This window comes from Archocentrus centrarchus, chromosome 24 (assembly GCF_007364275.1).
Source record: "Archocentrus centrarchus isolate MPI-CPG fArcCen1 chromosome 24, fArcCen1, whole genome shotgun sequence".
Taxonomy (NCBI): domain Eukaryota; kingdom Metazoa; phylum Chordata; class Actinopteri; order Cichliformes; family Cichlidae; genus Archocentrus; species Archocentrus centrarchus.
Genome location: NC_044369.1, coordinates 4,451,302 through 4,466,051, shown reverse-complemented (window position 1 = coordinate 4,466,051; position 14,750 = coordinate 4,451,302). Strand labels below are relative to the sequence as shown.

The 14,750-nt window shown below is 40.3% G+C and overlaps 1 protein-coding gene across 1 annotated transcript in view; it reads left to right on the top strand.

The window, feature by feature from the left end:
• The window catches only part of LOC115774597 (triadin-like), a 28,818-nt gene continuing 14,068 nt past the window's right edge, over positions 1-14,750 (top strand). Inside the window, exons 1-7 of the mRNA XM_030721952.1 lie at positions 1-19; positions 8,664-8,879; positions 10,876-11,001; positions 11,093-11,119; positions 12,021-12,047; positions 13,310-13,413; positions 13,735-14,659. Coding sequence (XP_030577812.1) covers positions 1-19; positions 8,664-8,879; positions 10,876-11,001; positions 11,093-11,119; positions 12,021-12,047; positions 13,310-13,413; positions 13,735-14,659 — 1,444 coding nt within the window. The remainder of the gene's footprint in view (positions 20-8,663; positions 8,880-10,875; positions 11,002-11,092; positions 11,120-12,020; positions 12,048-13,309; positions 13,414-13,734; positions 14,660-14,750) is intronic.

Here is a 14,750-nt window from a genome sequence, read left to right as displayed (position 1 = left end):
ATGACTGAAGCAGCTGAAGGTAAAGTATCATTACATTTACCATGCGTATTTCATTTCAACAACTTATTACCTAAAATATGCCTCTTATAATTTATACATAAAGCTCTCCAGGGCACTGTATGGTTGTTTTGCACACAGACCTTCTGATGTTGTTCTGAGTGGTGTGTAGGAGAATTTCATGATTAGAAGTATCTAAAAATATTCTGCTATCATGTATCTGCTATTTGTAATGCAGCTTCAGACCCCTGTGACACGACCGTGCAGTATGGGCTCAGTCAGTATCAACACTGTTCCTCCTGTTGCACATCAGCTGATGTTGTGACACCGTTTTACATGTTATTAACGAGACAACAAGAGCATCACTGAACAGAGAACTGATGTTTGCATTAGTGCCCCTGCAGGTTTATTTGATGGCCACCAGTTTTTATTACTTCAGCATCATTGTTTATCACTGTAGCATGGCAGCTAGGTCAAAATGCTACAGTACCAACGAGCCTCAGGCAACACTGTGATGGAAAAGAGTCAGTCATGGGCACCAATCTAGTGCATTGTTCCAATTTTTGATGAAATGTGATGCCATACTGTAGCTGCTGAATTCAAAATTGGCACAGGATCGAAAGTGAAGAAAATAGCATCTTATTTAGCTCTTGTACACCATTAGCAGTTCAAGAACATTAAGCTTAGTTATTGGATATTTCTAGTTAATTTCTCCACTGAGGATTTTAAGTACACAAACTAAGATCTGAATATTGAACTAAATACTGAATCAGGAACTTTTTTCTGTCTGTGAAATGGCTGTTCCAAATCCAGACCTTTGAGACCTTTGACCTTTGTCTGACATTGTGACATTCTTGGAAAAAACAAAACACTGTCCCAGTGGAAACTGTGGAAACTGTAAGCTAAACAGTGGTGTGGGCATCTTTGTCGTGCTGCTTCCACGAAAATGATTCGTTTGAGAAAAAACTGAATCCTCTCCTCCACAGAAACCAGTCACAGGTGGATGTTAGCTTAATAGGATGTCATCTGTGGGTTAACATTTGGATTATTTGGATAGAAAATCTAAAAAAAAACCTGCCTTTTCTGATAAATATGCTATGTAAGCAAAGGCATTTACACACACAGCATCCAATCGTGCTGTGTTCTCGGGTCATCGTGTTGTGAAAAAGATTTAAAAGAAAGTCTAAAATTTGACAGTTTGTATGATGTGAACGCATTTTCATTTCTAGAAGGTCGGTGAAAGGCCTTTTTAAAAAGGGACATTTTAACATTGTGCAGTAGGAGAAGAATATATATTCATATATTTGCTGCCAGCCTTAAACCAGACAAGACAGCTAATGTGCTGAAAGCAGCTGTGTGGGTGTACAGACCCTTTACTTATGGTAATGAGATGATGATTATTATTGAGGAAAGATTATTTTCCTGAAATGACAACATAAAGAGCTTATTATCTCCACATTAAAAATTATGTTTGAAAAAAATAAACTATAATTTTATGGTCCACTCACACTAGCGTTTCTCAATCAGTCAGTCACATTTTATGGTCTTAATTAGTGGATGTAGATGAACGTGATGAGTACTAATGAGAGCCACTACTTGCAAAAAAAATTATGACTCCAACATTTGTGCTTTAAAATTTTATTTGTGTCGAGTCCACAGTATTTTTTTGGTCTCATTCCCAGTAACAGGAGTTTGGATGTTCTCCCTGTACCTGCAGGGTTCCCTCTGGGTACTGTACAGTCCAAAGACGTGCATATTAATTTAACTGATGATTTTAAATCAGCCTTAAATGTGAATGGTTATCTGCGTCTATGTTTTAGCCCTGCGACCTGTCCAGGGTGTAGCAGCTGGGACAGTCTCCAGCCCCCTCCATGACCCCTAAGATCAATGTTATTAGGGTGTAATTATTCCCAGTGATAACATGATTACTTCTCCTTTTCAAAAGAAGACATGGTGGTAAAAGGCTTAGTTGCATTACCCTTTTGAATCCTTTGGGATGTCTCCTCCTCACAAGATTAAGAGGAATGGCTTACCTGTGTGCCAATTATGGAGGAGCTCATCATCCTATAAAAGGAAAAATACTTTTCAATTACCGAATAGGTTTGTCAAATAAAAGAAAGATCAGAATAGTCAATCATTTAGAATGAAAATATAGTTCTCAAAATATAAGACACTCAGATGCAACAATGCTTCTTTTTTCCACTTCCTTTTAAAAGAGTATTTCCATGAAAGGCTGTTGAATACATAGTTTTGCATGCAGTTTTTGGGAATTGTTGTGTTTAAGAGTGCTCATGGGAGTTACAACAGCTCAATAAATACAACTAAAGTCAGTCAGAAGAGTTTACAAAGGTGCAAAAGCTTCATGCTGCGAGGCTGCGAGCAGAAGCACTCATTTTAAATTTCAGTAAAACTGGAAACCACCGGGTCCAAAGAATTCCAGCTGTTTAGTATATTGGCACCTGATGTTTGTACCACATACAGATTACAAATAATAGAGTCTGTAACACATGCAAATGGTCTGTGTTTCTGTTTCCTTTCTCTATTGTAGTACTGACGACATGATGCCTGTATCTTCCTGTATGCTATGTTGAATCGAGCTTCTATCCTAATTTCTGAAACTATCACGCTCAACCATCCGGATCCTAAGAGGTCTCTGCTGTGCTTAGTTCAGCTTCTGTGCACTCATTAAGGAAATGTTATGACAACACTTCCCTGTATTCTGGCTCAAAAAGCAACCACTAGCTCCTAATGACTGCTCTGAGCTCAGCTGTCATGGATACCCTGTGAGAGCAATAGCAGAAATGTCATCCACAGCATGGCGCCAGGTCACCCATAAAAGGAGGAATTGTGCATGGATGGATGGTCAAACCATTTAGAGCTGAGTTTTGAAAGAACTGGCCAAGAGAAGCATCGAGTTGAAGGGGGAAGGAAATATTCACGTGCTATTAATGTTTATATTTCCAGTAATAATTTCCAAAAATGGTCTTTATTATCTTGTGTGTGTGCCATGACATCTGCATTGAGGGTTTTACTGAAATAGGAGCTCACAGACGGGCAAAAATGAACACATGTCGGTGTTTAATACTGTGACTACATTTCATGGCTATCTGTACATTTAAATTTTATTAAATTAATGTACAGCAGATTTATTTTGCTTCACAGTGTGTCTTAGAAAGAGGCTGACCTCATGTCAACCTGCTCAACAGTTTTTAATACAGTATCTGCGACTCTGGACTGAACTGTTGAATGGAATGACAGTAGTAGTAAACACTAGTGCATGGTCAGATCTATCTATGGTCCCAGTAAGGACAAACCAGATGGGATGGCATGTTGCTGCAGAATGCTGTGGTAGCCGTACTGATTAAGTGTGCCTTGGATTTTGAATAAAACGCAAACAGTGTCACCAGCAAAGCACCCCCACACCATCACACTTCCTCCTCCATATGTCACGGTGGGAACTACACATGTAGGAACCATCCGCTCACCTTTTCTGTGTCTTACAAAGACATGGTGTTTAGAACCAAAAATCTCAGATTTGGACTCATCAGACCAAAGGACAGATTTCCACTGGTCTGATGTCCATTCCTTGTGTTTGTTGACCCAAGACATTCTCTTCCTCTTGTTGTTCTTCCTTAGAAGTGGCTTCTTTGCAGCAATTTGACCATGAAGTCCAGATTCATGCAGTCTTCTCTGAACAGCTGATGTTGAGATGTGTGTGCTACTTAGGTGGGCTCTTATCTGGGGTGCTGTTAACTTGCAGGTTCGGAGGCTGCTAACTCTGATGAACTGATCCTGTGTAACAGAGGGAACTGGCCTTCCTTTCCTGATGGTCTTGATGAGAGCCAGTTTCATCATAACGTTGGATGGTTTTTGCAACTGATACTTTCAAAGTTTGTTTAATTTTTCCGATTGACTGACCGTCATTTCTTAGAGTACTGATGGGTGGCTGTGGCTCAGGAGGTAGAGCAGGTCATCTACTAATCAGAAGGCTCGTGGTTCAATTCATGGCTGCTTGAGTTTGTCATGTCCTGGGCCGGTGGCCCAGTGTTTTATGTTTTCTTGGTATGGTTTCCGTTTTCTCAGGTTGTTTTGTTATCTGTTAGAGTTGCCCTCAGTTATTTCTAGTCCCTCGTGTCTCTCTGTATTCTGTGTCAGGTTTGCGTCTCTGTTCCCTTGTCATACTTCCTGTTTTATTTTGATATTCGTCCAGCCCCTGTCTGTTGTATTCAGTTTTGCTTCCCTCTGGTCTCGTCTTAGTTATCAGTGTCACCTGTGTTCCCACCTGTTTCCTCTTCCCTCATAAGCCCTTCTGTGTATTTAAGTCCTGCGTTTTCTATGCCTGTTGTCGTGTCGTTGATGTTTTGTGCCCGCATGTTCCAGTGTTCCTTGTGTTTTCCCTTCGTCACCCCTCCGTTGGATTTTGGTGTTCATTCTCCTCCGAGCCTTAATAAACCTCCTTTAAGTTATGTTTACCTCTGGAGTCCTTCGTTTTTGCCCTTCCTCACCCGTTTCCTCCCCGGCCATGACAGAGTTTGCATGCCAAAGTATCCTTGGGCAAGATACTCAAACCCAAGTTACTCTCTGATGCAACCATTGGAGTATGAATGTGTGTGAATGTTAGATAGTAAGCACTTAGCTGTAGAAGGAAGTATTTGTATGAATGGGTAAATGCAAATGTGTTGTATACAGCGCTTTGAGTGCTCAGCTAGAGTTGAAAAGCGCTGTATAAAAAGTTACTGTTGTTTTTCTTTACTTAGTTGAGTAGTTCTTGCCATAATATGGATTAGAACATTACTCAAATAGGGTTATTCACTGTATACCAACTCTACCTCTTCACAACACAACTGATGGTCTCAAACACATTAAGATGGACAAGAAATGAACTCTTGAGAAGACACAGCTGTTAACTGACAGCCAGTGACTGCCTCATAAAGCTGACTGAGAAAATACCAAGATGTGCAAAGCTGTTACCTAAGCAGGAGGTGTCTACTTTGAAGAATCTAAAATGTAAAATATATTCTGGTTTGTTTCACAGTTTTATGTTTACTAAATAATTCCAAGTTTGGATGACTTTAGTATTAATCTACAATGCAGACAAAAGTAATGAAAAACCACTGAATTAGAAGGTGTGTCCAGACTTTTGACTGGTACTTTATATTACCCTGTATTTTCATTATTAAGTACATCAATAGAAAGTCAAAAGCCTGCGGCAGCTACAAATACAGATTTATGGATCTGATTTACTCAAAAAATTCTAACTAATTATCACAGAACTTCAGAATATCACTACAAGACACTACATAAACCTGTAAACTAGATCATTTCTAATCAAATGTAACCAGTGCTAATAAGATAACTGTGCCATAAAAACGTTGGAAGGTTGGTTCTTGGTGACTTGTCTGAATTTGCTTGATATCACAACAGCTATGGGGCCCAGACAAAAGCAAGTATGACTTTAGTTTCATTTTTTTATATTTATACTATACACCAGTCTCACATTATTTTTTATTTGGATTTTTTTTTTTTTTTTACTAAAGTAGGCAATAAGAATTTTCATTTCAGTTCAGTTCTATTAACATTTGTGTTTACCTACTATGTCATATCAAATGACAGCTGTAAAATAGGTGTTTTGGCATTTTAGAGATCATTTAGTCACACTTTCTTACACCTATAACAACCCACCGGTGCATTACAGTCTTCTCACAATAGGCTTCACAAGCTGTCACTCATGTCTGGTCAAAAGGCCAGTAAGAATCAAACACACACACACCTCCATCTAACCTCACTGCTGTGTGTGTGTTAAGAGTGCTGCAAAGCTGTTTGAGTCAGCAGTAACAGAGTATCATACAGGAGCTGCCAACACCGAGCTGAAGAGAGTCAACAGGTGGTCTGAGCTTAACACACCCACAGAAACATTAACAGCTGCATGTCGACTGCTGATATGAGACAAAACAAACTCTTTATGCTGCACTTTTTATGAAACGGAGCCTAAACAAAACAATACAAAATAATAAAATGAAAACACACACACAAAAAAATCCAGATTAAGGAAGCTATGCTAACAACATATCTATGCATTTTCTGGGCTGTCCCAGCTGTCAGGGCGAAAGGTGGGGCAAGCAATCTGTATTTAAACATTAACACTAAGTGTGTTTGAATAATGAGAAACTAAGGCTGGTTAGTTTAATTAATATCCATCCATTCTCTTCTGCTTGTCCTGTTTGGGATGGTGTGCAGGTCACCAGCCTGTTGCAGGGGTAACACAGAGAGACAGACAACCATTCACACCTGTGGGCAATTTAGAGTGACCAATTAACCTAACCCCAGTAACTGCATGTGGTAGGAAACCAGAGTACCTGGAGAAAACCCACACAAACACAGAGAAAATATGTAAACTCCACAAAGGAAGGGCCAGGCCAAGGTGGAGTCAAACCCTGACCTTCTAGCTGTGTGGCAACCGTGTGAGGCTAACCACTATGCCACCGTGCTGCCCCGCTTAGTTAATATAGAGGACAAAATGACTCATTTATAAAAAAAAAAAGCATTAAGTTTTAGCATGTAGCGCAATACTGTAATTTATTGAAAAAAGTATCCAAATAACAATTACTTAGTTAGTTAGTTAGTTAGTTAAAAAAGAACATTAAGATAAGATAAGATAAGATAAGATAAGATAAGATAGTGTTTATTTGTCACATGCACAGTTATACACAGTACAATGCACAGTGAAATGTATTTTGTACCTGCAACCTTATATACACACACATATAAATAAGAAGAATAAAAATAAAAAAAAGTAATTCACACTATACACTATACTCTATATACTATACACTATACACACTTTTATAAATTATAATATTTACATTGTGCAATAATGGTCCAGTTAGGGCTCAGAGTTGAGCAGACGGATGGCTTGTGGGTAAAAACTCTTCTTCAACCTTTCAGTCTTAGCCCTCAGGCAGCGGTAACGCCGGCCTGATGGGAGCAGGGAGAAGAGAGAGTGTCCGGGGTGGCTGGGCTGTTTTAGGATCTTCATGGCCCTCAGCCTGCACTGCTTGGTGTAAATGTCCTGCAGGTTGGGGAGGGTGGTTCTGATGGTCCGTTCAGCTGAATGAACCACCCTTTTTAGGGCCATGAAGTCCTGCTTGGTGCAGTTTCCCATCCAGGTGGTGATGCTCCCACGCATGATGCTCTCAATGGTGCAGGTGTAAAAGTTCCTGAGCACCTTGAGTGGGAGCTTGAAGTCTCTCAGCCGCCTGAGGAGGTAGAGACGCTGTCTGGCCTTCTTCACTGTGATGTTTATGTGATGAGTCCAGGACAGGTCCTGTGAGATGGTCACTCCCAGGTATTTGAAGGTGTCCACTCTTTCCACCTCAGCACCACTGATGACAAGTGGATGGTAGTCCCTCTGCTGCTTCCTGCTGAAGTCCACGATCAGTTCCTTCGTTTTGCTGACGTTGAGCAGGAGGTGGTTCTCCTGGCACCAGTTCTCCAGGCGGGAGACCTCTCTCCTGTAGGCTGTCTCCTCATTGTGAGAGATTAGTCCCACAACAGCAGTGTCGTCAGCAAACTTGATGATGACGTTGGACTCTGACGTGGCCTCGCAGTCATGGGTGTACAGTGAGTACAGCAGAGGGCTGAGCACACAGCCTTGGGGGGATCCAGTGTTGAGGGTGAGGGAGGATGAGGTGAGGTGACCCACTCGTACCACCTGTGGTCTGCTGGTCAGGAGATCCATTTTCTTAATAGCTTTTCTAATTAACGGTTGTGGGGAACTGGAGCTAATCCCAGCCATCACAGGCCAAAGCCAGGAACAGGTCACCAATCAGTTGCAGCTTCTGCACAGACAGATAAAGATAAGATGGCCATTAAAGCTCACACTCACACCTACAGCCAATTTATAATAATCTATTACTCTAAAAGGCTCTGAATTGTGGGAGGAAGCCAGAGAGAACCTACGCAGAGGTAGAGCATGTAAACGCCTGCTAGAAATACCTCAGACTGCTAGTTCACAGATTCAAACCGAAGACCTTCTTGCTATGAAACGACAGTGTTAACCACTCAGTCACTGTGCTGCCCAACACATTGACGGAAAACTAATAAACTGGCAGCACAATGCTAGCTAGCAATTAGCTGGTCACACGACCAAAGCTGTCTTCTTGATGGTGAACAAAATGGCTAAAAATGAATAATACTGGAAAGATTAGTTAGAAGATTACTTTCCTAATTTGGTTTTTAGTGGATATTAGAGACTTTAAATGCACTTGGACATTTTTTTTTTTCTGAGCCCATCATGATAAGATCTATAGCATTTTCTCAGCTCTGCTAATAACAGTGACAGAAAAACTAAATTTTGCCATTTGGGGATTCAATTCAACTTGATGAACATTTTATGGGTTATGTTGAATTGTGCTGTTGTGCTTGATTGGAGACATGTTTCTAATATTTATTTAGTGCTGTTGTTTCCCAGTAAGTGACAAAATAGGCTGTGAGTGGATCAACAGCAGCTCCCAGTGAAAACGTTAGGAAATGTGTAGATATGCAACAGTGTGTTTTGTTTTTATAGTTTCTGAGTTTACTCATTTTCTTACAATATTAGGGATTAAAAAAATGTGCACACATTATATAGTGTCTCTGATCAAGGTTTATAATATTTTGATCCTCAGCACGAACGTCGACCACCACCACCACCATGGTCATCGACCACAAGAACGGAGACGCCGGCGCACCGCCTGTGCGGGTGTCCAAGAAAACCTTTACAGATGACCTTTACTCCACTTTCAGCTCCCCACTGGCCTGGATCTTGGTTCTGGCTCTCATCATTACCTGGTCTTGTGTTTTCGTCATAATGTTTGATCTAATGGACTACAAGACCATTTCAGGTACACTGAGAGCGGGCTTTCAGTTTCCCGTAGAGTGGAAAATTACATTTTGTGGGTTCACTTGCTAAAGCAGGAAGTAAACTGACCTACAACGCTCTAATTCACTGATGAACAACCTTCAGTGTTTATCATTTGTACAATCTTCTCTTCCTTCATACCGTTCAGTGTGGATGAGATAGTTGTTCATGTATCATCAATCATGAGCATTTTTCTTCCTTTAACTCTGATTTTATGCCTTAATGTTTTTACTTACCACACATTCTGTTAGATGCTTGCAAATATCAACTTCTGACATAAAACGTGCTCATTTTACTTCTTTATATGTTCATATGTAGCAGTAACACCACTAAATTACAAGCATTGCTTCATTTTGTCCTCATTACATTTAAAAACAATGCTTGGAAATCTATTAATTTTAGTTGTGTTCTAACCCGACCGTGTGATCCAAACAGCAATCTGGGACAGACCAGCTCCAAACCAGTTCCCCCACCTCACAGCAGTGATAATCAATTATGTTTCTTATTCCCAGTTTAACTTGAAATTGAGGGCAAGAGACAAATAAGGAAAAATAAACAAATAAATAAAACATTGTTATTGTTTCCAAGGAAAACTATAACTTCTCCTTGGTTCACAGTTCTGGACCTCTTCATATTGGTTCCAGTGACAATTTTCCACAGACAAAAGACTAAAACCTTTTTTTCATTATATTCATTTTTGCCTCGACGCTTTTATTTTAATGCCATTTTTAAGAGTTAGTTTTAGTTAACTAAAATAACCTTAGTGTCCCCACAAATTCTTCAGCTCACACCACCTTTCCTTTCACTATTGATTATCTCCACTTTCCTTTGCTTCATCACCGTACTTAAAATCTTTGCTTATTGCCACTGTGTTTCTCATCCAACCAGGTCACCCACCCAGGAGGGTTTTAAAGGATTCAGGGCGTAGAGGCAAGGCACCTCATCTGCTACTAAATCCTCAGAGTAGACGCTTCTTCTAAGGGCACTAATAAACTACTAATTCCCTAACATTGACTGCTAATATTAGCCATCAATGTTAGAAAGTCCTTCACGGCCAAGTTTGTAGAGCTGTAGAAGGATGATAAAGTAAGCTACATGCTGCTCCCTGTCCTTTACTGCCTTCATGCTTCAATCTGTCAGTTTTTGAGTTATTCAGCCAAGTTCAGAGTACTTTGCAGGGACACTGCAGGTGAAGTGGATTATTTCCTGTTGGGTTTCTTATGTTGTATTTGTTTTTTTGCCCGAAAAAAAACAAAAAAAAAACTACAGCCAATATCTCTGTCTACAGAATAAGACAAAGCTCTCTTGGAATCTCAGGATTTTAAATGGCAGCTAACATATTTCCCAGTGCATATTTTAGTTATGTTTCATATAAGTCCAGTTATATTTCAAGGTAAGCAAAACCTTCAGCCTCATGTTGGTAAATCCAAAATGAAATGTGTTTTGGTGATATTTGCGCTGGGAATGCAGATCCCCCTTTCATCAAATTGTCAGAAAAGTCAGAAAATGAGAGCCTCTTTACTGCACAACTTCTAAAACGCAAACATTTAAATATAAGCAAAAGAAAAAAAAATTAGATTTATATATTTTAGATATATGAACATCGACTTGATGAAAGAGGATCACCATGATTTTTAAATGCTTTTTGCACAGCGATACGCTCTATAGATGGCCCTTTGTGCTGGTTAAACTGGAATGTGGGTTACTCTTGTTTGTAACTGAACACTAAGCAACTCCTGAAATGCAGATTTAGAAGTTAAGCTCCTGTAGCCCCATCCCAGTTTGGACTTCATGCTTTCTGACATTTCCTCAGCCTAGAGCAATGACAGCTTTGTCTTCACTGAGGCAATGTAACAAGAAGAGTTAAAGAACTCTTACTTGGTGGGCTCAGTCAGGAATAACAACTTCAATCAAACCAAATGAGAAACTAAAGCAAACGATTTCTTTGTGTTCTTGTATTCATGTCCGTGCTCCATCAGGAGGCCTCAGCAAGATCGGCTCAGACCCCATGAAGGCGGTGAACGATGTCGTGGAGGAATCATCAAACGTAATCACGGGAATATTTAAATTTGCTGCCAGCTTAATCGCTCCAGATGAGGATGAAGGTTCAGTATTTTAACGAGCATGTTCAAATACTGTAATTGCAGCTCATCTATTCCAGTATATTCCAGTGCTCATGTCTCTCCTCTTCTGCAGGAACTCTTTATGCAGTCAGAAAAAAAGGTTTGTACGGATGCTGCTTTTGACTGCATATCCAGCTGCAGAATATGAAATGAAAAAGCCTTGTTTGCTGCTTTTTTGGACTTCTTTTACATGTGTTGTTATCTTTCAGGAAAAGTAATTTTAACTGTCATTAGGCATGAAAAATATAAATTTAGAAATGCATTTGCCACCTTTTCAGGGGGCATGCTACTGCTTTGACTAATGTGCTTCATTACAATGAACAACACATGTTTTTAATGTGTCTCTGAAGCCAAACTTTCTTTTGTTTTTCCAAAAGTTTTCATTTGTTGTGTTAATAGCAGATATAGCAGATGTCGTATTTCACAGACATAGTTTAGCGAATTCTTTAAGAAAGTGTGTGACTGGGAAAGTATTGATAGACGTCTCTGAATAAAGGTGACAGCAGAGCCAGAGTCTTGATTGTTAATGTGGCGTTAGATCCAAGCTGACTATATCTATGAACCATCTCAAAGATTCAAGTTGGTTGGATGATGAGGATGATGAAGTGGAGGTGAAAAATAAGAAAACAAAAGGTATTCAATATTACTATATTTCTGGGAATGTTCCACTGAAATAGTAAAGTTCAGTCCTCACACCCCATAATAGACTAATGGCAGCAACAATAGAAAATCATAGTACTCAACTAAAACAGGGTCTTACTTAATTTTTATCTTAATTTGTTTTTAGCTGTGCTAATACAGATAACTCTCCTTATAATCCGGCTGCTTGTTTCTAACTAACTTTCTATATTATCTGCAGCAACTAAGCTTCTTACTGTCCGCTAAACCTGCACGTCAATCAACATCTTCACTGAAGCACGCCTGAAACATTCGACTGTGGATTTTGTGTTTGTTGGTTTTGATGCTCGTATTTAATTTTGTTCTGCTTTTCTGTGCTGCAGGAGAATTTCTACCATCACGAATGAAAGGTCTGTGCCTCTTTGTTGCCAATATTCACTGCTAGATATATCATTAGGATTAATGGCTCTAAAAAAAACCCCCACATTTGCTATCACACCCATCAGTGATGTAAGGCTCTCTTTGAATCTCTGTTCCCGGGGTAATTTTAGATCTTGGCTGCACTATGGCAATAACTGTGATAAAAATGAAAAACATGCATATGAGGCTATGAACAATCTGCAGTCATGGTTACAGACTCCCTCTCCAGTTTTCTGAGCCTCTCTTCCCTTTCAGTAGCTACTGAAACCTCGGCTTTTTGAAACTCTGTCTGGCTCAGTAAGACCACTTCCTGCTGGGTATTCACTTTTCTGTGTTAAGTCTTTGCCACACCAGGTGACTCACTAACCACAACAAACCTGCTAAATTAGCTGGAGTCATGTTAAGTGAAATATTGGAGATGAGACTGCTGAGGACTTAATTACCAATTTGTTGTCTGCTTTAGTGCTGCTCCTCCAGCTTTTCTCTGCCTTGGAGCCTTTGAGCTAAGGCCATGTGGCTGCCCCCATTAAGATGCACTACTTTGCCCAGTGCCTTGACTAACAGGCGTATTTGCAGATTGTGGCCGACCTGATTGAGTTACAGTGCTAAAGTTTGATGTAGTGAAACAATACTGTAAATAAAAATATACAGAAAACTAGTAACAGGAGACTTTGGAGGAGTCCTCTACCTCCACAAAGTGTTGTAATTTCAGTTTCTCCCCATACAAAACCCCCCGTATTACACTGATGGTCAAGAATCAAAATTAAAATGAAACAAATAAAAATTCAGCAAATTCAATAAAACAGAAACAAGCAAACCAATTCTAGAAACTAACAAACTAAAATAAAAACTAATTAAAATACACAAAACTACAACACTGGCTTTATGATATTTTGTGTACATAATGAAGATCAGTGACATTTTTCATGTTTTAATCGTTTTGTTTCTGTTTTTTGTCACATGCCTTCACAAAACAACAAATAACCTTTTATTATTCATATCCAGCATTTGTCATTTATACTGTTTGTTGGTGGTATTATATCCTGCTAATGACATTTACTCTTTACCACCATTTTTTCTTTACATTTTTTGTCAGTATTGCAATATTCTAATTTTTATGAATTTTCAATAACATGTAGTGAAAATCTGAAGATGATATTTATGAGTGTGACACTCGGTGTTGATTCAGTATCTGCAGCATGTTATCATTTATTACTCTGATAATCTGAGTTACTCTTTATATTTCTCACAGTGATAGAGATGCAAGCAAAAAAGGAAAAACCAGTGGCTGAAGATGTGGAGGATGAAGAGGAGGTGGGAGAGGCAGAGGGAGAAGAAGGAGATGAAGGGGAAGCTGCTGGGGAGGAGGACGAGGAGGAGGAGTATGAGGAAGAGGAGGAGGAGTATGGAGAATATGAGGAGGAGTATGAGGAAGAGGAGTATGAGGAAGAGGAGGAGGAGTATGAGGAAGAAGGGGAGGAAGAGGAGGAGGAAGAGGAGGAGGGGGAGGAGGAAGAGGAGGAGGAGGAGGAAGAGGAGGAGCAGGAGGTGGTGGAGGAAGAGGAGGAGGAGGTGGAGGAAGAGGAGGAGGAGGTGGTAGAGGAAGAGGAGGAGGAGGTGGAGGAAGAGGAGGTGGAGGAAGAGGAGGATGAGGAAGAGGAGGAGGAGGTGGTGGAGGAAGAGGAGGTGGAGGAGCATGATGAAGTCTCTCCTGAACCCATTTCCACTTCTGAGGATGAAGAGTCGGCCGTGTCTCCTGACTCTGAGTCTGATGCACCTGTAGGGGTCACAGACAGTGATGAAGACCTAACTCTACCTGATGAAGATGATGAAAAGGATGAAGAAGAACAGGATGAAGATGAAACCAGTGACGATGAGCTTCTTTCCAGTGAGGAGGAAGAGGAGGAGGAGCAGGAAGATGATGAAGAAGATGATGAGGATGACAGATTAGCTGAGGGTGTCACTGATAGCGATGATGTCATCGCAGAAGATACTGGTGAAGACTCGGATCTCGATCTTCCTCCTATTGTAGCTGCTAGTGAGGATGAGGAAGATACTGAGCATAAACTCGCAGAAGAAGAAGATCTTTCTCCTCTTCCTGCCGAAGATGAAGACCTGGAAGAAGATATAAAAGCTGCAGAAGACACAGAGGAGGAAGAAGATGAAGAGTTGGACCAATCAGATGAAGACATCTCTGTTGCATCCTCTGAACACTTTGCAGATGACGAAGATGAGGAGGAAGACCTTAAAGATGAGGACTTTGACCTTGACAAAGAGATCCTTGCTGACCTTAAAAGCGAAGATGTTCATGACAAACCTGAAGTCACTGAAGAGAGCATCCATGATGATGATAAAGAGGAGGAGGAGGAGGAGGAGGAGGAGGAGGAAGCTGGCATTCCTCCCTTTGCGAGCACAGACAGTGGAGTCTTAGCTGATGAAGATGATGATGACACTTCTCTCAAAACAGATGAGGAATCCACTGGAGAGACAGTCCTGAGTGACTCTTATGACACAACTGATGACAAAGATGTTGATACAAGCTCCTTTAGTGAGGATGAAGAAGATGAAGAAGATGATGGTGTTGATGAAACCTTGATAGCAGGTACTGCAGAGCATTATTTAAACAAGAAAAAAAACATTAAACCAGAAGCAACATCAGAAATGCTCTTTTCTCTTTCTGCACCTGCACTTGT